The following is a 27,345-nucleotide window of genomic DNA, read 5'->3' on the forward strand; positions in this document are numbered from 1 at the left end:
GGTGGGGGGGCCTCATCCACATGGTGCTTAATTCTAGGAGAATTAGGAGAGCATCATTTCCATCTTACCCGATTGCACGGGTTCTGAGAATGTCATGTTTCAGAGCCCCTGGCATGTGTTTGAGTTTCATATGCCTTTTTGTTTTTTGTTTTTAAAGATTTCTCTTTTTGGTGATTTTTTTGGGTGTTTTTTGGTGTTTCTTTTTGGTGATTTTTAAAAATTGTGACAAAGTATAGATAATATTTACCATTTTAATCATTGTTGAGCGTACAGTTCAGTGGAATTAAACATTCATGATGTTGAGGAACCCTCACCACCATCCATCTCCAAAACTTTTTTCGTGTTCCCAAACAGAAACTCTGTCCCGATTAAATGCTACCTCCCCATCTCCCCCTCTCCTGGTCCTGGCAACCATCATTCTACTTTCCGTCCCCTTGAATGTGCCTGTTTTAGGTATCACATGTAAGTAGAATCATACAATATTTGTCATTTTGTGTCTGGCTTCTTTCACTAAACATAAACGTCTTCAGTATTCATCCGCATTGTAGCAGGTATCAGAACGTCATTGCTTCTTGTGTCCGAATACCATTTCATTGTGTGCACGGACCACATTTCATTTATCAGTTCATCTGTTGACTGACATTTGGGTTGTTTCTACCTTTAGACTATTGTGAATAGCACTGCCATGAATGTTGGTGTACAAGTATCTGAATCTATGCTTTCAATTCTTTGGGGTATTTACCTAGAAGTGGAATTGCTGGATCATATGGTAATTCTTTTTTTTTTTTTTTAAGATTTTATTTATTTATTTGTCAGAGAGAGAGAGTACAAGCAGAAGGAGAGGGAGAAGTGGGCTCCCTGCGGAGTAGGGAGCCCGGTGTGGGGCTCGATCCCAGGACCCCAGGATCATGACCTGAGCTGAAGGCAGACGCTTAACCCACTGAGCCACCCAGGCGCCCCGTCATATGGTAATTCTATGTTGAACTTTTTGAGGAACCTCTAAACTGTTTTCTGCAGCAGCTGTTCCATTTTATATCCGTACGAGAGGTACAGGAGAGTTCCGTTTTCTCTACATCCTTACCAACACTTGTTTTCCCTTTTTTTGGTTGGTTTGTTCAATGATAGCCTTCCTAGTGGGTGTGAGTGGGCTCTCACTGGGGTTTTGATTTGCATTTCCCTAAAGACTAATGATGTTGAGCATCTTTTCACGTGCTTGTTGGCCATTGTATACCTTATTGTCTGTCTTCTTTTGAAATGTCTGTTCATAATCCTTTGCTCATTTTTGAATTGGGTTGTTTGGCTTTTTGTTGAGTTGTAAGAGTTCTTTCTATCTTCTGAATATTGATCCTATATCAGACATACGATTTGCAGAATCTTGTCCCATTCTGCAGGTTGTCTTTTCATTCTCTCGATAGTGTCCTTTGATGCACAACCAAATTGACTTTTTGCATATGTTAAAAAAAAAAAAAAGTTGGTCTGACAAAGATCTGCCAGAGGACAGCTATGTTATGTTAATTAATTCACCCATTTATACATGTGTTATAGAGAGTATTTAACACAAGTATATGTGCTAAGGAGGGGCGCCTGGGTGGCTCAGTCATAAGCATCTGCCTTCTGCTCAGGTCATGATCCCAGGGTCCTGGGATCAAGCTGAGTGTTGCGGGGGGGGGGGGGTCCCTGCTCAGCGGGGAGCCTACTTCTCCCTCTCCCTCTGCCTCTCCCCCCCCACTCACGATTTCTCTCTCTCTCTCTCAAATAAGTAAATAAAATCTAAAAAAAACCCAAGTATGTGCTAAGGAGAGTTTGGTGCTGGGTGTTGCAGAGAGATTTGTGTTCATAAGATACAGCTGTCACCAGACAGTTCACTTTCAAAGTGCTCATAGTGTAGTTGACAAGACACTTCCCATAAAACAGAGGCCAAAAAACAATAACAATAGATATTTGCAGGTGCTGTATGATCATTTCAAATGTGTGAATTCCAATAGATGTGATGGGAGTGTTCCAGCATCAAGGGAGGCTGGTCAGGGAAAGCTCTCAAGCCTTTCGTCCCCTGCCCCACACGACACAAATTTCTCACCAGCAATCAACATTTCCACCCTTACAGCAGACGTGGTGCGACATCTAAATTAGCAAGCACTGGAGAATGTTAACTTAGGCGTTATAACATCCCCTGCTCATCTGGTCCCTTACCAGGTCAACGTTATATTCCAGGGAGAGACTTCTTTATAGCTTTGTGACCGATATAAATCTATCCAGCAGTCTCATGTCTTGTTGAGTCTATGCCATCAAATTGAATCACACAGAAATTATTTAATGTCATGGGTGCTGTTGCTGAAATCTTGATTCAAAGTAATAATAGAAGTTATTTACTGTTATATGTAATTGGATTTAATGAAATAAGATCTTACAAAACAAGAAAGTTAAAAAGCAATTATTTACATGGAGTAAAAGAGTATATATATATTTTATATTTTTATTATTTTTATTTTTTTAAAGATTTTATTTAGTTATTTGAGAGAGAGAGAGAGCACGGGCGAGGTGAAGGGCAGAGGGAGGAGCAGACTGCCCACTGAGCAGGGAGCCTGATGCGGGGCTCGATCCCGAGTCCCCGGATCATGACCTGAGCCAAAGGCAGACACTTACCCGACTGAGCCACCCAGGCGCCCCTAAAAGAGTATATTTTTGAACGTCTTCATCTTAAATTCCTGGGAAGAGATTTTCTAAGACAGATAAGGAGGGCTTAGGGGAAGCATCACATTCCTGGGCTCTGTCAGCAGAGCTCTTCATCATGGAAGTCACGGTTTCTGAAATGAATGTTAAGTCCACGGAGAAATAGGACTTCTAAAGGGTTACTATGAATGTTTGTATTATGCAATACTTTTTAGCAATATTTCTGTGATTTCAGGCAAGGTCCACTCACACTTCAGGGAGCCTAATGCCACTGACTTGACTTGCCAACCTTCCCTACTTGAGGCTGCTCTCCCCTACAAGAGTTGAAGCTCCCTGGGGAGAGCTATGTCTCCTGACCCCCTAAAGACTTGCTTTGAGAACGAGGGACCCAATTGCTTAAACCAAAACCTAGGCGGCCTCCTGGTGATTCCTCATCCCTTCTCCCTCTGTCTAACCCATCAGCCAGTCCTGTCACTATCCTCTCCCAAGCTTCTCTCCACAAAATACAGGACGCCCCCGGAAGCTCTGACATCTGCTGGCTCTGGAGGGACTGCCCTCCAGTTCCTAGAGATTATAAATTATTTACCCTGGAGTGTGCATTTCATACACAAACCAACCAATCCAGAGCCCACACTCCCAACCACCTCCTCTATGAGGCTGTCCCACTCAGGGCCACCTGCCCAAATCACCCAGAACCAGGTACAGACAACTAGGGGGCGGCTCCCGTGCCCAAGAGCCTGCTGAAACTATCCAAATTAACGAATCCTAAGCCTTCTTACCCTGCCTTGCCCATGCTTTCCCATGGAAACCACAATAGAGGGCCTTGGGCACAATTTCCCTGGCTCCCTCTACCTTCTGGCTGACGCTGGGGCTTCCCCACATGGCCCCGTGTGGTTGGCGTGGTGAGTCCTCCTTCCTGGGAACGGTCACAAACCACCTTTCCAATGACAGTGTCTCCTGATCTGTTGGCCTCGCCGTACCCAAGTAATAATAACACCTTTTATTTATTTATTTTAAATTTTTTATTTTTTTAAAGATTTTATTTATTTGACAGAGAGAGACACAGTGAGAGAGGGAACACAAGCAGGGGGAGTGGGAGAGGGAGAAGCAGGCTCCCCGCAGAGCAGGGAGCCCGATGCGGGACTCGATCCCAGGACTCTGGGATCATGACCTGAGCTGAAGGCAGTCGTTTAACCAACTGAGCCACCCAGGCGCCCTAATAACACCTTTTAAAACACCCTGGAGTTGTGCCCCCCTGCCCCGCCTGTCTGGGCCCTTTGATAACCGCCCCACCCTCACTTCTCAATGTGCTTCTCCTATCAGCCTGTGGCCCAGGACCCCTGGGACCCTCCCAAAATGAAAACTGATTGTGTTGCTCTCTTACTTATAATCCCCCAGAGCCTTCCAGTGTAAGTTAGAATAAAAGCCACACTCCTCACCACCGCCTACAAGCCGTCTTGGGCCACTTCTGGCTCCGCGCTCCGGCCCCACCGGCCTCCTCTCAGTCCCTCGCACTTTCCCGCCTCGGGGACATTCCACCCCCTCATTCTGTTTCGCTGTGGCCGTTGGGCTTGTCACTCTGTACTCATTCTTTCACATCTCCCCACCGCACCCCTCCACTTGGAGTCGAATGGAAGCTCCTTGCGAACAGGGGCCTTGTCCACAGTTGTGTCCCCCGAGCCGACGCAGCCCGGCGTGGAGCACTGAAGTCGTGAATGAGGGGCACCTTACCTGTATTTCCACGACTGAAGAGGGGAGGGGTGGAGGGGGCTGATGACCCCGCAGCCACCTGGGGGCTGCTGGTTCACCAGAGGCTCCCCAACTCCCGGCCCCAGACCAGCCTACTGCAGCGTCAGGGCTGGGAGAGGCAGACTGTGCCTGCTTCCTGGGGAAGCCAAAGGCAAGCCAGCCTCCGTCTCGTGAGGTCCTGCTGACCGGCCCAGTTCCCCTGCAAGGGTGCCCTGTCCTTCCCCAGACCCCAGGCTCATCTGTCGTCTGCTCCAGAAGCTTGGCTGTCCCCAAGCTGCGTCTCCACTTGGCCCGAAGGATGCGATGCAGCTTTTGCTGGTGCAGAGATGTCTGGGGCGGCTGCCAGCACTTTATCTTTTCATTTCATCTGCCAGCCCAGAGCTTTTCCCTGCTTTTGACTCTTGAAGCTTAAGGCAAGAAACACTGACCTTGACTACGGGAACCTCTTGCTTGGTTACTCAAGGTCCCCTCTCCTGGTTCACATTCCAGACCAGCTGCTCCCCAATCTTCTCTCTTCTTTTCCCTTGACTCCTGACCTCCTGGGGCAGCCTCAGAACAAAATTTGGGATTTTTCCCCCCTGAGATCTGGCTCACACATTAGTGGCATTGCTGGTTTTCCTCTCCTGCCCAAGGGCACCAGTGCGCCTCCTCAGACTGCTGCCAAGCGGTCGCTTAGAGAAAACACTCTCGGAGTGATTCACAGCCACGTGCAAAGCGAGGGGGACTCCCACACCTGAGCCTGGTACCCCTGGCTCCCCACCTTCCACGACATTCATTTGTCAGCATTTTTTAAGAGTCCAGTATTTTCCAGGCATCGGTCTGCTAGGGTCTGTCTCACTGGATTGGGCAGGGACTTTGGTCACGTCAGTGTTGTGTAAGCTATCCAAACAGATGTTTCCAGAGCACATTATGTAGACGGTCCAACAAAGAGCCCTGGGACAACCGGATAGCCACGTGCAAAAGAATGAAGTTAGACCCGCTTCCTCTTGCATCATATACAAAAATCAATGCAAAATGGACCAAAAGCCTAAATGTAAGAGCTAAAACTGTTGAACTCATAGAAGAAGATGCAAGCATAAATGTCCATGATGTTGGATGAGGCAAAGCCCCCTAGAATATGACACCAAAAGCACAAGCAACAAAAGAAAAAAAACTGATCAGCTGGACATCATTACAGAATTACTCTTATGCTTCAAAGGACACCATCAAGCAAGTGAAAAGACAGCCCACAGAATGGGAGAACAGTTTTGCAAACCAGCCACCTGGGAAGGAACTTCTATTTAGAATAGATAAAGAATTGTAACAACTCAATAAGGAAAAGACAACCCAATTGAAAAATGGGCAAAGAACCCAACTCGACATTTTTCCAAAGAAGATAAACAAGTGGTCAATGAGCCCATGAAAAGACGCTCAATGTTTTTGTTTTTGTTTTTTTTTTAAAGATTTTATTTATTTTGAGAGAGAGAGAATGAGAGACAGAGAGCACGAGAGGGAAGAGGGCAGAGGGAGAAGCAGACCCCCCACCAAGCAGGGAGCCCGATGCGGGACTCGATCCCGGGACTCCAGGATCATAACCTGAGCCGAAGGCAGTCGCTTAACCAACTGAGCCACCCAGGCGCCCAGAAGACGCTCAATGTTAAAAGCCATCAAGAAGACGTAAATCAAAACCACAGTTAGATCCCGATTCACACCCATGAGGATGGCTAGAATCAAGAAGTCAGCTAATAACAAGTGTTGGCAAGAATGTGGAGAAATAGGAAAGCGTGGACGTTGTTGGTGGGAACATAGATTGGCACAGCCACTGGGGCAAAGAGTCTGGCTGTTTCTCAAAAAGTTAATTGTAGAGTTACCATAAGACTGGCCAATCCCACTCCTGGGTGTATATCCAAGAGAAATAAGAATGTTCACAGAAAAACATGTATGCATGTATTCATAGCAGCATTATTCATAATACCCCCAAAGCAGAAATAACCCATAACACAGATGTCCATGAACTGATGAATGGATAAACAAAACGTTGTCTCTCCATCCAATCAAATACTATATAGCAATAAAAGGAATGAAGCACTGATACACACTACAACACGGATGAACCTTGAAAACATTATGTAGGCACACATTATATGTATGTGTATCTAACGTATATATACACAAAAGGTCACATGTTATATGATTCCATGTATATGAAATGTCCAGAATTGGCAAATCACAGAGATAGAGAGTAGATTAGAGGCTGCCTAGGGCTGAGATGGTTGCGGAGAAATGGGGAGTGAGTGCTAATAAGTACATGGTTTCTCGTTGGGGTTATAACAATGTTCTAAATTGATATTGGCGATGGTCACATCACCCAGTGAACGCACTAGAAACCAATGAATTTTACTTTTTTTTTTTAAGTTTTTATTTATTTATTTATTTGAGACAGAGAGAGAGAGACAGAGAGCAGGAGCGGGGAGGGAGAGGGAGAAGCAGACTCCCCACTGAGCAGGGATCCCAACATGGGACTCGATCCCAGGACCTGGAATCCGAACCTGAGCTAAAGGCAGACGCTTAGCCGACTGAGCCACCCAGGTACCCCGGATTTTACACTTTAAATGGGTGAATTAGATAGTATGTGAATTATATTTTAGTAAAGCTATTAGTAAAAAGTCCTCAAGATCCTGGACAATCAGGAGGGTTGAGAGGCTAGAAAGTGATCATTTGTGGTAGGCAGAATAATGACTCCCTGAAGATGTCCAGGCCCTAATGTCTGGACCTTGTAAAAATGTCACCTTATGTGGCAAAAAGGACTTTGCAGATGTGACTAAGGATATGGACTCTGAAAATGGGATATTATCCTGGTTTATTCGAGTGTGCCCAGTCTAATCATGTGAGTTCTTAAAGGAAGAGGACTTAAAAAAAATGGGGTGCCTGGATGGTGCGGTTGGTTAAGTGTCTGACTCTTGATTTCAGCTCAGGTCGTGATCTCAGGGTCATGGGTTCAAGCCCGGGGCTCCGTGCTCAGCAGGGAGTCTGCTTCTCTCTCTCTCTCTCTCTCTCTCTCCCTCTCCCTCTGCCCCTCCCCCTGCTCGCTCTCCCAAATAAATAAATAAATCTTAAAAAAAAAAAAAAAAAGCAGAGGCCCTTTCTCAGAAGGGTCAGAGAGATGAGCCCAAAAAGGGAGGAAAGATCAAAGCACTCAACCTTCTGTGGCTGGCTTTGAAGACTGAGGAAGGGGACCATAAGCCAGGGAATGTGGTAGCTTCTAGAAGCTGGGAGTGGCCCTCAGCTGACAGCCAGCAAGGGAACAGGGATCTCAGTCCTAAGCCACAAGGAACTGAGTTCTGGCAACATCCACATGAGCAAGAAAAGGGCTTCCTAGGAAGAAACACAGCCCTGCAGCCCCAGGGTGTTAGTCCACTGAGACCCTTGCTGGACTTCTGATCTATAGGGCTGTGAGATAACACGTTTGTGTTGTTTAAGTCACTAAATGGTGGTAAATTGTCATGGCAGCAGTAGAAACACAATACGGAGCTACTTCATGTGGACTTTATGAAGCCAATCTTTAGGTGGAAAAAAAGTGCTGAGCTTTCTCATGTCTGGGGATGAAAAGATCTACTCGTAGCTGAAAATCCACAACACCTGTTCTCCCCTCTCCCCACCTGGTGCAAAACACCGAGTGAACGAGAGGAGCTTAGTGAGTGGTTCTGAAAATAGAAACTGCAACGTGATTTTATTTCTAACTCCACAGACATCTCTTGTGAGTCATTCATCTTTCTGGGTCTCACTTTCCATGTCTGTGAAGCAGGCTGAGTTAACCCTGACTTCTGCCTACCCCACAGTTTAGGAAGATGAAAAAATCAGCTTTACGAAGAGAGCCGTAGGGTGTTCCTTGAGAAGTGGGAAGCCACAGACATGGTCTGGGTCTCAGGAGGCCCCACGGGGGGAGGCATTGCTCCTTTCTTCTGACTTCCTTCAGAGGATTTGGGGCACAGCTGGTCCCCCGTGGTGTAGGCTGGAGTGTCTTGTAGCTGCTGCGAGCACAGAAATGAGAAAAGCTCCAGGGAGGCAAATGTGCAGAAGCCAGTCACAGGCCCAAATGGAAAAGGTTTTAAATTTGTGCGTTTGCGGGGGGGCGGGGGGGCAATAGTCTTGCACCTGGATGAGACCAAATTGTTTTCATGATGGAAAGAAAGCAAAGCAATGGTCCAGATCAGACTAGAAGGTACAGAGTCAGGACAAGCCTGAGATAAGGACTTTGAAAGTGAGGGAGAAGGGTAGAGAAATGAAAACGTCTCAGGGATGTGTGGGAGTGGAAGGACCTCCAGCGGATAGATCAGTTGGGACATCTTAGGCTCATTTCCCATCACTCTTCAGACCCTGTCCCACTGACTTAAGAGGACACACGCATTTTCTTAGTAAGCTGCTTACAACTGGGGCACCTGGGTGGCTCAGTTGGTTAAGCGGCCAACTCTTGCTTTCAGCTCAGGCCGTGATCTTGGAATGGTTGGGTCAAGCCCCTTGTGTATTTGGGCCGGGGGGGGGGGGGTCTGCACTCAGCGGGGAGTCTGCTTGAGGATTCTCTCTCCCTCTCCCTCTGCTCCTCCTTCTGCTTGTATGTGCATGCACTCTCTCTCTAAGATAAATTAATAAATCATTTTTAAAAAGCTGCTTACGATTGACTTGGCTATGGGATATTGTTTATTTATTTATTAAAGATTTTATTTATTTATTTGAGAGAGAGAGCACAAGCAGGGGGAGTGGGAGAGGGAGAAGCAGGCTTCCCGCGGAGCAGGGAGCCCGATGCGGGGCTCGATCCCAGGACCCTGGGATCACGACCTGAGCCGAAGGCAGACGCTTAACCGACTGAGCCACCCAGGTGCCCCCATGGGATATTTTTGAAGATGCCCTCAAGGTACCCACAGATCATCCTTGTGATGGCTGTATTAGGGACCTGGGAAACATCCCCTGGGCTCATCTCAGTCTTTGAGCACCTGCCTTCTCTCAAGTTTACACAGTTGTACCAGGCACAGTGCACCCAGGGTTACAGAACATGGGAAGGGCTCTCGGTTAACAGTCCTAGCATCATCCAGACTGGTTTGGCTGGCCCCTGCCCCAGACCCTCCTGCCTACTTCCAGCCCAGTGGGTACCTGGCTCCTTGACCCTCCGCCCAGGTCCCACCCAGTATGGCCTTAATTCTTCCTGAGGCCTGGCAGCTCCCAGCAGGCCCCCAGCTGGCCCCCTGGCCTTGGTGAAGCGGGGCCCTGCCCCCTTCAGCTTCCCAGCCTTCCTGGAACCCTCTTGCCCAATATCCTGTGTGGTAATCATGCCGTTTGGCCCCACTCAGTTTTGCTGGCCACTGCCAAGTTCCCTCTGCCAGTTCTCAATGCTCTACCTCTAATGGAACCTTCATGAAATAAAAAGCTGCTACAAGCTTTTCCTCTCCAATCAGAATCCCTCTCCTGGGTGGTCTGCACTCTTCAGCAGAAGTGACCATGCATCCACCTGTCCCTGTGTTGGGAGGAAGGTGGGTCTGGAGAAGGGACAGAGCTAAGATGCTCCAGGAGTAGGGACGGGGTTAGGGGGTCTACATCCAGGAAGTGGTCCTGGGTGGCTCTGCCTTCATTAACCCGAGGCCACTCAGGATCTTCACTCAGAAAGGAGGAGCTGCCTCTCTCATGGCGGGGCGCCACTCGGGGCGCTGAGAGCCCAGTGGGGCTGGGAGAAAAGCAGGCGCGAGGTTGCTGCGGGGTGACGGTCAGATACTGCACGACATTGGTGAGGACAGGGGTAGAGGATGGCGCGTACCACCCACTGAGTGCTGAAAGAAGCAGCTGACCACGTCATCTCATGTACACACCCCGCCACCAGCCTACAGGGAAGGCCTAGTCGCATTTACTGTCTTGCAAATAAAGCCACACGGGTGCAAGCTCCCATTTACTGAGTACTTGTCGCAGGCCGGGTCACCGCTGAGGCACACCGTCTCCTGGTCCCTATTGTACAGGGTTGGGTCTTCAAGGTCACAGGGGTGTAAGCAGAGACGGCCACAGCGCGCTCTGCGACCCTTAAGTCCCCACTTCGGGGCGTTGGAAGTGGGATGAACCCAGCGGCTCGTTGTACAGACGGAGAAAAGCAAGGCCTGAGGAGGTCAGGTAACCTGTTCCAGGTCCCACAGCTCAGGCCAGATGCTGGGGAGGACCCAGCCACCCGGCCGCCCGGCTTCCTCCACGACGAGGGAGCCCCTCGGAAGCACCGCAGCACCCAGCGCGGCCGACCGGACCGCGGAGAGCCGCTTGCCCGCCCACTTGGCTCTGAAGTCCCGCCCTATCCACGCTAACCAAGAAGCCATTCGGGAGGCCCCGCCTCCCCCCACCCTTCGGAGGACCCCGAGCTAGGGGGCGTGGTTTCGCGTGCGCCTCCGCCCCGCGCCCCTCGCCCGGGAGCCGACTGCGCGCGCACGCGCCGAGGCCGCGGTGGTCTGGGGCTCCCCCGCGCTGCCGGGCCTGACGAGGCTCGGGTCGGGCAGGGAAGGGGCGGCCGGGCGGACTTGGCCCCGCGCCCTCCGCCCCCGTCGCCCCCGGCTCCTCTCGGCGAAACCCGAGCGCGCGTCCGACGCGGGGCCGCGTGACGCGCACCTGTCGGGGCGGGCCGCGCCTGCGGAAGAGGATGCGCAGGGCCCCAGCCTGGCCCGAGCCCGGCCCGTCGCGCCGCGCGCCCCGCGCCGCTGCCGACATTTCCCGGAGAAGCGGCCGGCTCTGACGGGCGAGATGAAGTAAGCTGCCTCCCCCGCTTGGTCTCCGGCTCCTTCGGCCGCGGGCGTTGTTGGTAGCCGGCCGGCGGCTGCGCGCCCGCGCGGGGCCGAGCCCGAGATCGCTGGGCCCCGCGAACCGGGAGGCTGGGCGCGCGCGGCGTGAGCTCCTCGGGCCTTTTGCTGGGAATCATCTCGCGTCTGTGCTCGGACTCCGGCGGGGGCCAGAGCCCGCCCGAGTTCCCTCCCAGCCCCGCGCCCTCAAAATATCGTTCACTTCCTCCCCTGCAGATCCCTTGGCTGCAGGGGGCAGCCAGGCCCCTCGAGGCTAGTTTAGAAGGGCCAGCGGCGTTCCTTTTCCTAGGCTTTCTGGAAGTTGGTTCAGTGAGAGGAGGAACTCCCGGTGCTTTTTTTCCCCTGGGATCAGCTTAATCTTTGGCATTAGCCCTCAGGTTCCAGTCAGCGTTTGCAAGACACCCATCCAGCGAATAGTTTTCCAGAAGTGGATCTTTCTGCATCCCTGAAAATCAGCTCACTTAAACTTGAGTGTAGTCGGAAATGAGAACTTCTGGAAAGAACATAGACCTAAATTCTTTGCCCACCCAACCCCCTGTCCTCCCAACGGGGCCTGTGGCTCATGAAAGGGAACAAATTAGGGGAGACTGGTGTAGAGTGGGCATATTTTAAATTATTTTCTACATTCTCTGCAGTGATGGATGGTGCTTAGACTTTTTGAGCTTATGAGGCTAATCTTTTGGTAAGTTTTAGGACCACCTGAGGTAAAAATACTCCCTGTTTGGCATGAACAGAGCTCATTTTTCAGAGTACTTTGTGAAACTTTTCTTTGAGGTACATGACTGCCCCACAAATAACCACTCTAGGCAAACATTCAGGTTATTTTTATCCAAATATGGAGTTCACTAAGTTACTCTTACAGTCAGATGGTTTTAGGTCATCTAAAAGGGAAGCCAAGAGGCACCTTTGGTCATCAGTGGCCTAGCCACTTCTCACTTTATTCATGGAATTTGAACAAGGTAAGATGTCACTGATGCCAGATTTCCCCGTGGATTCTACCAGACCCTAACCCAGGGGCAGAGCAGGAAGTCTGGTTTTGCTTTTTGCTTCCTTGAGTTGGGAGCCAGGTGGCTCTCTGTGTGGGAGAGCTCTTAACACTATTGCCCGCTAAAGTATTTTCACGGCCATGATCTGGGTTTTTTTGGCCCAGTGTTGAAATGAGGCGGATGGATCCCCATTTCACAACTGGAGAAGAGGCCCTGGGTAGTTAGGTGAAAGGCCTATGGCTACAGAGTGAAGGGGTTTATGCCCCTATTCTTTAGGCCAGATTATAAATCCCTCAAGAGCTGGAGTGGGGACTTTGAACCTTTTTAGCATGATATTTCTTTGGTTTTTCATCAGTATGATTGGAAGGTCATGAAGCTGTTGATGAGCTGTTCCTTGGCGTTTTTTCTGTTGTGGGCTGCTTAATTAATCTTGTAGCAGTTCCAAGAAGCTAGCAAGAAAAGTGCCTTTACCCATGCTGCTGTTGGTTTAATAATGATAGAAGCTAACATTTCTTGGGCGCTTTGCTGTATGCCAGGTATCCTGCCACGTACTTTATATGGATTGCCTCATTTTGCTCTTCTTATCGACTTGTTTTCCTACTCTGTGGTTGCAACACATGAGAGAAGTAGACTATATACACCACCGTTGTTCCAGTCTCTTAGAGGAACAGAATCGGTGTCCACACCAATACAGTGTTTTAAATTTCACCGCCTGGGGCTGTGGTCCGCGTTTTCCTGGTAGGTGGGAGCTCAGTGCTGAAGCCAGACTGCCCGTATTCACATCTGATCGCCTCTGAGCTGCCCGCCCTTCGGTCATTTTCCCCTCTGTGCCACCTTGGTTTCCTCTGTACTCATTCTAAAAATGGGCATAGTGGTGCCTGTCTCATAGGTTTTGGCAAGAATTTAACTCCAGGGATAAATGTGAAGCTCTCGTATCTGGTGTATAGTGAAATACTTGTAAATGTCTCTTTTATTATTAATAGTGTGACAGGAAGCTGTGTACTATGTCACGGCACTCGAGGTCAGCAGGAGGCATGTCTTCCTTCATGCCACCATTCCGATGCAGAGTGCACCTTCTGTGTGCTGGGCCCTGTTTTGGATACTGAAGAGAAGCACAAAACCCCCTGCCCTGGTTGGCACTCACATTCTTGAGGGGAGGGGCAGCAGAGAATAAACCCAACAAATACACTTTCCACAGACAGTATATTAGAGACCGATACGTACTGCGGAGAGAAAGCAGGGAGTGAGATGGAGGTGGGAGGTTTGCGGTTTTGCGGAGTCGGCTGAGGAAGCCTCACGGAGAAGGTGACATTTCACCAAAGAATTCAGGTCAGGGAGGGAGTGAACCGTGTGGACATCGGCAGGGAAAAGTAGGCCAGGCAGAGCAAACAGCAAGTACAAAGGCCCTGAGGTAGGAGGATGGGAGGCTGGAGCCCAGAGAGGGGCAACTGGCAGAAGAGATCAAGGAGGTAATGGGTAGGAGGCCATAAAGAGGCCACTGAGCGTCTTGTTCAGGGAAGGGCAGAAACGGGAGGCCAATTGGGTGGTTCCTACAGTAATCCAGACAGAGGCGATGGTGGTTAGAAGCAGAGTGCAGTTGTGGAAGGTGGTGACTAGTTGTTTTTTTTGATGATAGAAATTACAGGATTTGCTAACAGATTGGATGACACTCCCCCCCCCCACCCAAGTTTCTGCCCTCAGCACCTGGAAGGGTAGAGTTGCCATTTACTCAGGCTGGGGAAATCTGCATCTGGAGCAGGTTGGCGGAGAAGTCCGTTCCATTTTGAACATAGTGAGTCTTGTGGGCATCCAGCTAACAGTGTCAGAGTAGCAGTTGATTGGCTGAGCCTGGAGTTGAGGGGGAGAAAGCCCAGAATGGAGATGAAGACCTGGTGGTGTATGCTGGTAAATGTGTAACGACTCCGTAGGGTGGGGATTGGTGACGGGGAGGAAGCCTGATTTACAGCATTTGCCAGTATCTGTGGTGCAAAATTCCTGCGCTGGCCACGGCAAACACCCCAGTACAGAGTATCTTCGTCTTACAGATACAATAGATGTCAATAATGTCAAGAGCACAGGTGGAGAGTAAAATGTAGTCAAATAATTAGGAAATGATGAGCAATAATAAGTATTTATTGCTTTTGTTTTTAATACAGTTTATTTGGTTATAAACTTGTGCGATTTGGTTTTTAATAATGGCTGAGTTTAATAGCTGGCTTGAAAAATTCCTGCAAATGCAGCAGTTGAATCTTGTGTGTGGTACAAGGCGGCTGCAGCACCCCCCGGGGTCACAGGGACCCGAGGCACCTAAAGAGGTGACGGGTCTAAGGATTCTCTGAGATCAGGGAGGGAAAAGGGCCCCAGAGCCTGATCTTGCAACTCTTGTCGCCAGTCTAGCCCCAAGGGGAACAAGTAGGGGAGGGATACAGGTCTTACAGCAGCTGAAGGGCTTGGCTTGCATGGCCGTGTTTGGTGCCGATGGGCCCGAACAAGGAGAGGAGTGCAGGAAAAACGCTTGAGTGAGTGATTATAGACGGGACTGGGCACATCCCCTCCCGCTTTGGTTAGAAATGATCTTCAGTTTGAACTCTCGTTTACTCCCACACATTCTTTCGACAGTTCCAAACTCCCAGGCTGTGATTTGAAGAAAACTTCCCTCCTTCCTGCTTGGCAAACAGAAGGTAGAGGTCAGAGGTGTCAGTGTGGTGTGGGGAAAGGGAACAGGGCTGCAGCAGCCACTGACCTTTAGCTCCCCGCTCCTTTCTCCCGCCCCTTGTGTGCTGGGAAGAGAGGACCAGAGCTGTTTCTGCCTGTGGTTTACCAGACACCGCCCTGCCCCCGGAGCCCCAGCACACGCTGTGTCCGTGCTAGGACGGGTCAGGCCCGGCTGCAGGGGTGCTCCCCGGAAACAAAGACTGGAACCCTGATTCTGATCCAAACCCTCCGGCTGGCCAGGTCAGCGCTCCCAGCTTTGGGAATGTTGGCAGAGCTGTACTTTAAAAGGTGAGTCCCCCAGGATGCCTGATGGGCACCCCTCCGGCTGGGTTGGGGGCCTGAAAGATGCCCAGGGCTGTGGCCATGTGCCCCGTCAGGCCTGCCGCTAAGATGAGCCTGTCCGAAGAAGGTCTTTTCTCCTCCCCGGAGGCGACCCCCACGGCACCTGCGCTTCCGGGGTGTAGTGTGTTCCTGGCAAGTACCTTCAATAAGAATTGTTGTAGGGGCGCCTGGGTGGCTCAGATGGTTAAGCGTCTGCCTTCGGCTCAGGTCATGATCCCAGGGTCCTGGGATCGAGTCCCACATCGGGCTCCCTGCTCCTTGGGAGCCTGCTTCTCCCTCTACCTCTCTCTCTCTGTCTCTCATGAATAAATAAATAAAATCTTTAAAAAAAAAAAAAAGAATTGTTGTAAATGAAATTGCACCCTCCACACGCTTAAATTAGGGCTTCAGAGAGTTTTGTCTGAGCTTCTGAGTGACACGTAGTTATCAGCCCCTCATTTCCTGTTGAGTCCTCTTTCCCTGGCCCTGCTGCCTGCCCGGGTCTAAGGTGCTGAGCCCCTAACTGCCCCTTGCAAAGGCGGAGCGCTGGCATCTCCCTGATAATAGAGGGCTTGTCCCCCTCCCATGGGGAGCACACGATCTGGGGGCAGCGAAGGGGCCGTCCTCCGGCGAAGCCTCTTCTGTCGCAGATGAGGAACCAAGGCCTAGGCTAGAGCTCCTCAAACTTTTCACCAGTGGTTTTCTTATTTACTTACTCATTAAAAACAGAAGCCGTGGGCGCCTGGGTGGCTCAGTTGGTTAAGTGACTGCCTTCAGCTCAGGTCATGATCCTGGAGTCCCGGGATCGAGTCCCGCATTGGGCTCCCTGCTCAGCGGGGGGTCTGCTTCCCCCTCTGCCTTCTTCCGTCTTGTGCTCTCTGTCTCTCATTCTCTCTCTCTCAAATAAATAAATAAAATCTTAAAAAAAAAAAAAAAAAACAGAAGCCGTTCACGGCAGTGCCAGCTGTTGGAAGGCCACCTCCGTGCTCGGGGCTCACTTCAGCGTGTAACTTTAGGAGGCGTCCTTGGGCCGGTCCTCCGGGAGCCTGTGCGGAGGTGGGAGGCCGTGCTGCAGAAGGCCCCCGGGGGATGCGTGCGAGCCATCTGTTTTCCCTGTTGCCTCACCCCCGCTCGCGGGCTGGGGCCCGGTTCTTTTTTCTTTTTTTTGAAGATTTTTATTTATTTGACAGAGACAGCGAGAGCAGGAACACAAGCAGGGGGAGTGGGAGAGGGAGAAGCAGGCTCCCCGCCGAGCAGGAGCCCGATGCGGGGCTCGATCCCAGGACCCCGGGATCATGACCTGAGCCGAAGGCAGCCCCTTAACCGACTGAGCCAGCCAGGTGCCCTTGGGGCCCCGTTCTTGACTTGGGTGGGCGGCTTCTCTGAGCCTGTTTGTGTCCCTGTCGGGGCAGCGGGGAGGACAGCTGTACCCATCGCTGTCTGCCCCCCCTCAGGGCAGGGCATCGGCCCTGGGCCGGGAGTGGGACGTGAATGCCAGTTTACTCCTCTGCGCTGCCTCCTGCAGCCCCCGAGAGCAGGGGCGTGCGCAGGTTCTCCTGACAGCAGTGGCCTTGTGCCCTTCGGAGCCACGAGGGGCCTTCCGTTTAGCGAAGGTGGTTAACATCTGCGTGGGGAGTTGTGACCCGTGTCACCCACAGCTCATCCTTCCAACCCCCGTTTAGTTCCGTGGTATTGGCCCTGCTTCATAGTTAGGAAATGTGGGCCCAAACTGAGTAGGTGACTTAAGTAGATCCCACAGCTGGCAGGAGGTCTTGAGCCTGGTCCTCTGCCCCAAGTGCCACGTTCCCCCACTTGACTGAGGAAGCTGCTGAGCACAGTGACTGGGGGCTCCGGCTTTGGGACATGCCAGTTCTGCAGTATTCCGGGGTGGGGGTCAAGGTCCTGGCCCTTGGGGCTCCCTCGCCTGCCTGTCCGGGCTCTGAGGTTCCTGAGCTCCTCCTCTTGTGCCCGGCACGTCCAGGGCCCTGGCTGCCCGTACCGGATCAGGAGCTCTGAGATGCAGCTTGCCAGCTGGAGGCTCCTCCTTCTCCAGGCTGTTCTCTGGGCTTCAGATTTCTCGCTGCCTCTTTCCCGCACTGACCTTGCAGCTTTTTCTTCCCTCCAGACAGGGGCGATTGCCAGTTCAGGAAGAAATGCATGAAGGGCCAAGGACGGGGATTGGGAAGCAGGAGAAGAAAGTAGAGTGGTCCTGCGGCCCATCTGATTTGGGAGTGAGTGTGCAGGTGAAGGGAGTGGACGGGGAAGCCTGGGAGGCCACGCAGCTGGTCCCTGGATCCTCCGGTTAAAGCCCCAGTAGTGGAAATGTCTGGTATGCAGATACTGCTGTTGGACCCTCACCTTGGTTTGGCTGCTGACTGAGAGAGATGAGGAAGAAGCAGAGGGAGAAGTGGGGTGCGGGGTGCTGCTGTCGGTCAGAGGGCAGCTCCGGTCCCTCAAGATGGAGGACAGTATAGGGATGCAGGAAGGTAGGCTGGCCAGGTATCTCTCTAAACCTCAGTTTCCCTACCCGAACAACAGATTAGAGCCTTATCGTTGAGGGTCGCGTTACTCCTTCATCTGGAAACGCCTGCTGTCAGTAATCTTGAGTCCTCCTTCCCTGCTCCAGCGCCCCAGGCTGGGCTCCATTGTCCCACTATTTCCGAGAGCCGAGTTGCTGACCATGATTACTTTCCCCATCACCACTTCTCCCTTTCCCTCAAAGCACGGGCCTTGCTGGGAAATGGGAACAGGAGAGCCGCAGAGTAAGAATGGGGCACATTAAGCCCCACAGCCTTGGTCAGAACAGAAGGCAAGTGAAAGCAAGGCCTCTGGTGCATTTGTGGCAGGTCCGAGGCCTCTGCCCTTTCATATGTGTCAGCTGCTTTAAATGAGGCTGGAAAACAGCCAAGATGTGAGGCTCCCCTCGGGGAGGCTGCGGCATGCGCTTGCGGGGTGGCAGCGTGGGGGCCAGAGAGCCTGGTGCCTTTCCCGCTCCCCGCTTCCTCTCCCGGGCCCCTTCACCACCCGAGCCTCAGCTTTGCTCCCTGCAGAAGGGAAACGATCATAGTATCCATTCCACTGGTGTTTTTTCAGGGCTTTTCTCTGGACGCACTAGATCTTCTGCACATAAGGACTTAGTTCGGTGTTGCTGTTGTCATTGGCAGACCACAATGCCTCTGTAGTGCTTCCTGGGTGGTAGGCGGTGTCCTGAGCATTTATAAATACTAACTCATTTGTTCTTACACTAACCATATGGCGTAGCTCGCTGTTACCCCCACTTCAGATGAGGAAACTGAGGTATGGAGAGGCTAAGTAACTGTCCAAGGTCCAACAGTAAGGAGTTGAGCTGGGATTCAACCTCAGTCGGTTCCAGAGACTATGTTTTTATTTTATTATTTTATTTTAATTAGTTAATTTAAAGTAGGCCTCACACCCAGCATGGAGCCCAGTGTGGGGCCTGAGCTCATGTCCCTGAGACCAAGACCTGAGCTGAGACCAAGAGTCGGACGGACTCTTAACTGACTGAGCCACCCAGGCGCCCCCAGCGTGTATGTTTTTAATCACTACACTGTAGCAGTTACTAGTCATTGTTTTGTGCTTGGAGCCCGGTGGACATGGGAAAAGCAAAGGGAGGAGTGAGAGGGGCAGAGCATATCTTCTCGTAGTTCCAGCCATCACCGGAGGGCCTGCTACCTATTCCCGAGCTGCCCCGATGGTCCTGGCACCCTGCGCTCATGGATGAGACTGGCTGGGGTCAGAGAGTGGACAGCTCCAATCCCGTGGCCGCCCTGTGGGCCTCCCTGGTGCTTCCTGCAGCACAGTGGCCCGTCTCCAGCAAGTGGCCTACCACCTTCCCGGCCATAGTCCCTGTTTACAGGGTAGGCTCCCTACCCACCAGCTTCCTGGCACAGAAGCCAAGCTGCTGCAGAGGGAGGGGCAAGCTATGGGATTATAACATTTTTCTGAGAGAAAACACGTGGTGGTTTTTTTTGCCAGGCAGGAAATGTTTGATAGCCTAGAGATGTGTTTACCTCCACATCCCAGCCACCTGAACCATGTCTGATCCTTCCTTGTTCCTTGTCTGTCTTACCTCTGCCCAGGCACCCTGGCTGGTGGAAGATGCTCACAGTGGCAATGTGCATGGCCTTCGTGGCTTGCCTGCAGGCCCAGGAGCTCCAGGGACATGTCTCCGTTATCCTGCTGGGAGCGACTGGGGACCTGGCCAAAAAATACTTATGGCAGGGACTGTTCCAGCTGTACCTGGATGAGGTGGGGAAGGGCTACAGTTTCAGCTTCCATGGGGCTGCCCTCACGTCCACCAAGCAGGGCCAGGAGTTCATCACCAAGGTCCTGGAGTCCCTCTCCTGCCCCGAGGACATGGCGCCCGGGCGCTGTGCCCAACTCAGGGGCCAGTTCCAGCAGCTGAGTCAGTACCACCGTCTGAGGACGAGTGAAGACTACATGGCCCTGAGCAAGGACATTGAAGCACAGCTCGAACACGAAGGCCTCCGGGAGGCTGGCAGGGTTTTCTACTTCTCGGTGCCACCCTTCGCCTATGCGGATATTGCTCGCAGCATCAACAGCAGCTGCCGCCCGGGCCCGGGTGCCTGGCTGCGGGTTGTCCTGGAGAAGCCCTTTGGCCACGACCGCCTCTCAGCCCAGCAGCTGGCCACGGAACTTGGGAGCTTTTTCCGAGAGGAGGAGATGTACCGGGTGGACCATTACCTGGGCAAGCAGGTGAGCTTCAGCGGGGAGCTTGCCAGGGATGGAGTGAGCTGGGCGTGGGCGGACCCCGTGGACAGAGCCACACTGGTGCTTGTGGGATGAGGCCCCGAGCCATTGTGAAATCGGAGCTCCCATGGTTGTCCTAAAGGTGGGCAAGTGGTGAGAGGCTGAAGGAAAAGCCGAGCAGCAAGGGCAGGATGCGTGGCCCTTGTGCACGTGGCCAGAGCTTTGTTTCTCATTGCCCTGAGTCCTCTGCACAGGTTCGGCCTGGCTTCCAGTGGGTCGTGGTGTGGGAACTAACTTACTCCACACCCATCTGCCCTTTGTCAGTATCTCTGTCTTCCTGAGTTTTGTTTTGAGCCAGAAGGCTGGTAACAAGATCCTACGGTGAGCAGGGACCCTAAGTCCATTCTTCCCAGCCAGGTTCTGTGGAGCCTGGCGCTGAGCTCCTGGGTGATGCGGGCAGGCTGGCCACTTCACTCTGAGCATGCCCTCCGAGTGCCTCGGGAACATCTTTTCCTAGAAACCGCAGCAGAGGGCACACTGCGCGGTCTTCTCTGGTGTGGACCAGGCTGGTGAGCCCAGGACCCTGTGGGTGGGCACCTCATAGTCTTCCAGGACAGAGGCATCGCCTTCTAGCCAGCCCTGTTTGGAGCTGCAAGGTTCCCAGAGTGTGCCTCAGACCTGCATCTGACATGGTGAGGTGTTCACTTGTTTCTGGGAAAATGAGAAGAGAACACTTCCTGAATGTATCCAGTCTGAAGTTTTTCTTGCTCCATTTTTGGTGTTAAAATATCTTTCATGAAAAGTTGATGGTAATAGAAGGTAAGTAATCTTAAATATTTTTTTTTCCTTGCAAAATAAAAAGCTGGAAACCCTTGTGGAGGTCACTTAACAGTTTTTGGAGTCTGTATGGAGCTGTGAAGTCCTAAGGCCCAGGGACGATGGTGCCTGAAAGCATCTTCTCCGAGCAGGGTTAGAGAAGTTGGGGCCTTTCCTTAGGGTCAGGATTCCTTCTTCACCCTGAGAACCGGCAGCATAATCGGTCTCCTTCCCTGGCAGGCCGTTGCTCAGATCCTGCCTTTCCGAGACCAGAACCGCAAGGCCTTGGACGGCCTCTGGAACCGGCACCACGTGGAGAGGGTGGAGATCATCATGAAGGAGACCGTGGATGCAGAGGGTGCGTGAGTGGTCCCCCCGCTCCGAGGCCTCCACCTGCCCTGTGCCTGGTGAGGTGTTGGGTCAGGCAGGGCTGGAGGACCTCTGCCCAGCGTCTGCGCCTTGGCTGGTGCTTCTCAGAGGGAGGTCTGTGCTGGCGTGTGGTCTCCCTCCAGGGCCTGCCGTGTGTGCCCAGGTCTGGGCCGTGCTAACCCCTGGCGTGTCTGCAGGCAAAGCCCCGTGTAGTGCTCCCTGCCTGCAGGGAACACAGACCTGGCAGTTAACCTGAGTTTTACGTGGACGTGGTGCAGACCCTCCGAGCCGCATGAGGGCTCCTCAGACCCTGTCCACCGTCCGCCTCGAGGCTTCTCGCCTGCGCCTCACCTCCATCCGTCCTGTTTGTCGGTTCCTAGCTTGGCTGCCGCTCTCTCGGGGAGCTTTGCTCAGGGGCCTACTCGACAAGGTCCACTCCCCTCGGGCCCTCAGAGCGCCACGTGCCTCCCTTCTCCGCCCTCCAGGCTTTCCTGGGTCTCCTCCAGGCCCAGGGCGCCTCTCTCACCAGACCCTGGGTGCCGGGCCCCTCCTCTCTGGCTCCCGGCACCACGTCAGACGTCCGAACAAACACCGAATGAATGAGCGGTGGTGACCCGGGGGTGTGGGACCTGTCCCTGCCGGGTGGCCTCAGAGACCCATCACTTGCTCATCGGTGAGTTGGCTTGTCGATGCCAGCAGCAGCCCCTGAGGCTCCCTGGGGCTCCCCACCTGTTGGGAGCGTGTTGTTATGGTCAAGGCATCCGTTCTTACCCAAGACAGTAAAAGCTAATTCTTCTTACGTCAGTCCCCCCAGTGGCCAAATGAGGTGGGTCCTATTGTCAGCTCCCACCTACGGATGTGGTTTGGTGATGTGCCCAAGGCCCCGGGGCAGGAGGTGGTGGGGCCAGGTCCTCGGGGTGTGGTCTGGCTCTGCCCCCAGTCCGTCCCGCTCGCTGCTCTCTGCAGTCTGAGCTGGAGTGCCCGAGGCCACTGTCCCCACCCCTCAGTGTGCCCCTGGGCCTTCAGACCCAGATGGGGGTCCGGGAGGTCTGTCTCCTTCTATTTGCCTTTTCCTCTTTCTCCTTCCTTTGGTTACTCTCTCCAGCTTCTCTCGCTTCCTCTTCAAGTGTGTATCCAGTGCTGGAGGCTCTGTGTGAGGGTGTGAGGTTCACTGGGAGAGGGTATCTTGGTACAGACTCCCAAATGAATGAGACAGGCAGGCAGTGGGGGGTGGGGGCCTAGGGCCGGGCTCCGTGAGCCAGACCTGAGGGCATTGCTGTCCTTGAGAGGAGCTCGCTTTCTCCAATCGGGAGCCCATACCAGAACAGAGGCCCTCTCCCCGCTGCACTGAGCCTTCGTGGGTCTCGGGAACCTGCCCCGACGCTTCCATATTTCCCTCCTGTCCTCGGCAGGGGCTCAGGGGAGGGTTTCCTCCTCGTGCCTGTGTCCTTGTGGGGGTGAGCGCCGGGCCTTGCTCTTGCTTCATCTGCAGAGAGGTGAACTTCAGATCTGGCGCTGAGAGCGTGGGTCGGGATGGGAAGGTGCGGCTGTCACCCTTCTGTAGGCCAGCACCAGTCTCTGCCTGGACTTGGCTCAGCCACCGGCAGGGCTGGGACACCGGGACCTCCCCTGCCGCCCCCGTTCCTGGCAAGTAGTTCCTGTGCCCACCCTGGGCTGGGGAAGAGCTGTGATGTCTGGAGTTACCAGTTGTACTCTTGCCCTTTATTCCTTCCAACCCTCCCACCCCATTTCCCTTTTGGTTTCTGACATCATTTGCAGGTTTTTTGTTTTGTTGTTGTTTTTGTTGTTGTTTGCCGGGATCCCTACGGAGCCAGGGGCCAGGCAAATTGCAGGCCTGCTTATCCCAGCAAAGGTACTTTTGGATTTTGAAGAAAGGAAAGGAGAAGTCATGACAGAAAGGCAGGCAGTGGCCTGGGCAGGTCTATTTGCCAAGGCCTGGCCTGAGGCAGGGAGGAGCTCAGGTTTGGATAGCAGGAGACAGCTGAGGTCAAGGAGGGAGGGCACAGTGGCTCTGCCTTCAGGGCTGCTGGGTGGGACCAAAGCAGAGGCCCAGCTGCCTGCAGGGTGTGGGTTCTGAGGGGAAGGTCTCACTGCTGCCGTGACCCAGAGCACAAGGCTTTTTTCAGTTCAACCCAGAGCAGGCAGGCAGCAGGGGACCCACTGGCCCCTGAGGGGCTTGGGACCAGTAAGGGTGTGGCCAGCCGGCTGGGTCAGCTGCCTGTCCTTGTCGGAGATGGCCGGTGGGACTGCAGCTGTCCTGGGGGTTGGATCTCCTTGGCCGGCCTGTTTGCCTGCCAGTTGCATGCTCGGGCCCAGACCAGGGTAACAGGGGCTGACTTCCTGCTACTGTGCTCATCCCCATAGCAACTGGGGCCTCTGGCAACAGTGAGTTCTCCCTGTCGCCTGGGCCTTGGGGACCCAGAAGGACGAGCATTCTCTGCATGCCGAGAAAGTGGCCTGGTGCAGCTCTGGAGGCCCAAACACTGATCCTCACTGTCCCCTCGGGGTGATGCTTTGGAGCCCGTCCCTCAGGGGGCCCCTTATAGACTTTAGTTCAGGCTGGAGAGAGAGGACAGGAGATGTGAGCCCTGCAGCCCTACCCCGCATGGCCAAGGAGCCCTGTGACCGGCACATCAGGCCTGGGCTGTGCCTTCTCCTGGGACTGGGGATGGGAAGTGGGCGGGAGGAAGGCCTGCCCTCCCGCGGGGGGTCACGGCGCCTTGCGGTGGTTCCGTGTGCTTAGCGGGCCAGCTGCGGCAGTGAGACTGGACGTGGCCTGGATGTTTCTGAGGCGGGATTTAGAGCCCAGCAGTCTGACGGGAAGCTTCAGAAGGGCCGATCCCCTCACCGGATCCCCCACCGCGGCCAGGGCCTGCGCAGCCCTTGCAGACTCCTGTGTGGGGAGGCTCCGGAATGGCCCGGCTCCTGGTGGCATGCCAGGCCTGGGGAACGGAGCGCTCCTGGCCCCGAGCTGCTGCAGGCCCCGGGAAGGGGACTTCTGAGCCGCAAGGTCACCCCCCAAACTTCCGAGTGGGTGAGGCTGGCTGTCCCCCCTCCGTGGCTGCGTGAGCCCGGGCGAGTCTGCTGCAGTGTCCCGGCGCGCACAGCAGGATAGAGACAGCAGGGAGGGGAGAGCATCCTTCCCTGGTCCCAGGGCGCCCCCCCTCCGCCGTTCCCCTCAGTCTCATCTGGGGCACCGCTCTCAGAGCCACAGAAACCCTGGGGGGCCGGGGTCTCCTGAAGCTGCAGCACCCTGGGCTGTACGAGGAGTGACCTTGGCTGGGCCACTCAGCCGCGGGGTAGAGATGACCCCTGCTGGCCCTCATTGTGGCCGCTGGGAAGCCCCGCAGGAAGGAGGGCTGTGTCACGAGTGGCCTGAGGGGCAGCCATCCGGCTGGGCTGCCCTCTCTTCTGGGGGCGCGGGAATGTGATCCAAGGTCTGTGGCCCCTCCAAACCCCAGCCTCTGACCACTGCGCCTGTGGCCGCGGGGTCTGTATAGACCCTTGGTGGTTGGCTTCCTGCCAGGATGTGCTTGGAGCATCTCTGCATCTCTTTGCTGCCCTACTTTCCTCTCTGGGGGGAAGGCTTTTTTTTTTTTTCTTTTGGCAGGAAGAAAGAGGGAGACTTCCCGAGGATGGTGTAGCTGTCCCTGCCTGGGAGGGTCCCTGTTCCCACACTGGGGAAGGAGCATGGTGCATGCTGACCCCTGAGGGTCGGAATGGCCGGGTCGTGCCTCTCACACAGGGACCAAGGCAGCCTGGGTCCTCCCAGGTGCACGCCACCTGTCCCGCTGTCCTGCCTGGTGTGTCCCCTCCTGCAGGGCTGTCTGCAAGGTGAGCTCAGGGCAAGCTGCCCAGCCTCCGGCCAGCCAGCAGACCTGCTCTCTCCTCGGCCCTCCCTGCTTTTTATTTTTAGTTATCCCCAAAGGTATTGGGAGGGATCACAGCGAGCTTTCAGTTTTGTTGTTCTTAACTCCATGTTTTCCTGGGAAAACCCGGATCTCCCACGGCATGGAGGCAATGGGGAGGGGGTTTCTGGTCCCAGTTGTGAGGGGTGCATCCTCAGCACATCTCTGGATAATGGTGCTGACCCCCATTACCTCTTTCTCTCTCTCTCTCTCTCTCTCTCGGGGTTGTTTTAAGGATTAAATGAAATCACATACATGGAAATACTTTACAAATGGAAATGCTGTTCTTCCAAGTCAGCAAGGAGGGGAAGTGGCGGTGTTCGCCGCCGTCCCCGTGACTTCTCTGTGACTCGTGCTGGCGGATGTATAGACCCCTAGTTGGTCCGAAACACTCCTTTGCGTCCGTTCTTCACCCAATATCGTCTCTCTGTCATAGATGTACGTGAATATGTATTTAAACTTCCATGTTTCGACAGTCTGTACAGTGTATTAAGTTCTGCATTTCTGTTCAGTTTTGTTTGTATCACGGAAAATGAATTGCCCTATTAGGCATTTTGGCTGTTTTCACTTTTTGCTATTTTAAATAGTACGTTGCAAGCTTTTAAAAAATTAGGTTATAATTCACGTACCATAAAATTTACCATTTTAAAGTGTACTATTCAGTAGTTGTTAACACATTCACAAAGGTGTTCAACCACTATCATTCTAGAACATTTATGAGCATTTAAAAAAATATTTTTCCTTTGAAAATGGTTATGAAGTGGGGTTACTAGGCCACAAGGTGGAGATGACTTTATAGCTCCTGTTACATCTTATTAGACTGTTTTCTAGAACATCTGCAACAGTGTGTCCATACCTAGTTTTCCTATAGCTTTGCCGGAATCGGGTGCTACTGTCCCTCCTGTCCTTGCCTGTTTGGGGGGTTTGTGGGAGTCCTCTTTTTTTTTTAATATTTTATTTTTAAGTAATCTCTATACCCAACGTGGGGCTCAAACTCATAACCCCGAGATCAAGAGTTGCACGTTCTACTGGCTGAGCCAGCCAGGCACCCCGTGGGAGCCTTCTTCAAGGACGCGGGACACATCTTCTCTTGCCTTCCATGGGATGCTACCCGATGCAGGTTTGAGGGGCAGCACAGCCGAGGGGCAAACCGGTGGGTCTCCATGCTGGTGATCCTGTGATCTTGTGATCTTGGGCAGCGCTGGACTTGAGCCATTGGGAAGCCAGGTTTATGGGGGTCGTGCTTCCAGTTGTCCAACCTGGTTGAGCTTTTTTCTGCCCTTGTTTATACATCATTGAGTTTTTCACCCTCAACTTTCAATCTAGGAAAGGATACCAGGAGTCAAAATAGATCATTTTCAGGAAAAATCGGTCCACAATAATTGATGGTCACTAGGGAAAAATGGAGTGGTTGGCATGGTCAGGAGAGCTGGCCCCGACTCGACTTCCTGCCTGTGGCTGGCCACATGGCTTCTCCCAGAGAGGTGAAAAGGCAGAAGGAACCGGGAAGGGATGGAAGGCTGTGCTAAACACGGGCGCCCCCTGAAGCTTGCAATTAAGGAATAAAGGAAGCTCTCTTTTACACAGCGGGTAGCAAACCTGTGAAATGCAGTCTCCCCATGGATTGAGAGAGGATAAAAATAGGAAGAGGGCTACTGAGGGGTTTGCTAAACTAATGAATAGCAAACAGATAACAGGGCTTTTAAGGACTCTGCTGTGTTCTCTCCCTCAAAAATTCATCTGTTCTCATTCTAAGTGGTGTAAGGTGGTATCTCAATGTGGTTTTGATTTGGAGAGGTTGTGGAGAAAGGGGAACCCTCTTACACTGTTGGTGGGAATGCAAGTTGGTACAGCCACTTTGGAAAACAGTGTGGAGGTGCTTCAAAAATTTAAAAATAGAGCTACCCTATGACCCAGCAATTGCACTTCTGGGTATTTACCCCAAAGACACAGATGTAGTGAAAAGAAGGGCCATATGCACCCCAATGTTCATAGCAGCAATGTCCACAATAGCCAAACTGTGGAAAGAGCCGAGATGCCCTTCAACAGATGAATGGATAAAGAAGATGTGGTCCATATATACAATGGAATATTACTCAGCCATCAGAAAGGATGAACACCCAACTTTTACATCAACATGGATGGGACTGGAGGAGATTATGCTAAGTGAAATAAGTCAAGCAGAGAAAGTCAGTTATCATATGGTTTCACTTATTTGTGGAACATAAGGAACAGCATGGGAGGACATTAGGAGAAGGA

At 52.8% G+C, this 27,345-nt stretch overlaps 1 protein-coding gene across 4 annotated transcripts in view; it reads left to right on the top strand.

The window, feature by feature from the left end:
* The first annotated feature begins 10,839 nt into the window (after window positions 1-10,839).
* H6PD (hexose-6-phosphate dehydrogenase/glucose 1-dehydrogenase) overlaps window positions 10,840-27,345 on the top strand; it is a 26,415-nt gene continuing 9,909 nt past the window's right edge. Inside the window, exons 1-4 of one of the 4 annotated variants that reach the window (XM_081817460.1) lie at window positions 11,933-13,510; window positions 13,894-15,208; window positions 19,342-19,978; window positions 21,029-21,146. In XM_081817460.1, the coding sequence (XP_081673586.1) occupies window positions 15,183-15,208; window positions 19,342-19,978; window positions 21,029-21,146 (781 nt within the window). In that variant the 5' untranslated portion in view covers window positions 11,933-13,510; window positions 13,894-15,182. Of the gene's footprint in view, window positions 11,169-11,869; window positions 11,902-11,932; window positions 15,209-19,341; window positions 19,979-21,028; window positions 21,147-27,345 lie in introns of those variants that run through there. The other 3 variants (XM_031029562.2, XM_081817459.1, XM_081817461.1) reach the window with 3 other exon arrangements.

The sequence above is a fragment of the Leptonychotes weddellii genome, chromosome 4 (genome assembly GCF_054177405.1).
Source record: "Leptonychotes weddellii isolate Sample4059 chromosome 4, ASM5417740v2, whole genome shotgun sequence".
NCBI lineage: Eukaryota > Metazoa > Chordata > Mammalia > Carnivora > Phocidae > Leptonychotes > Leptonychotes weddellii.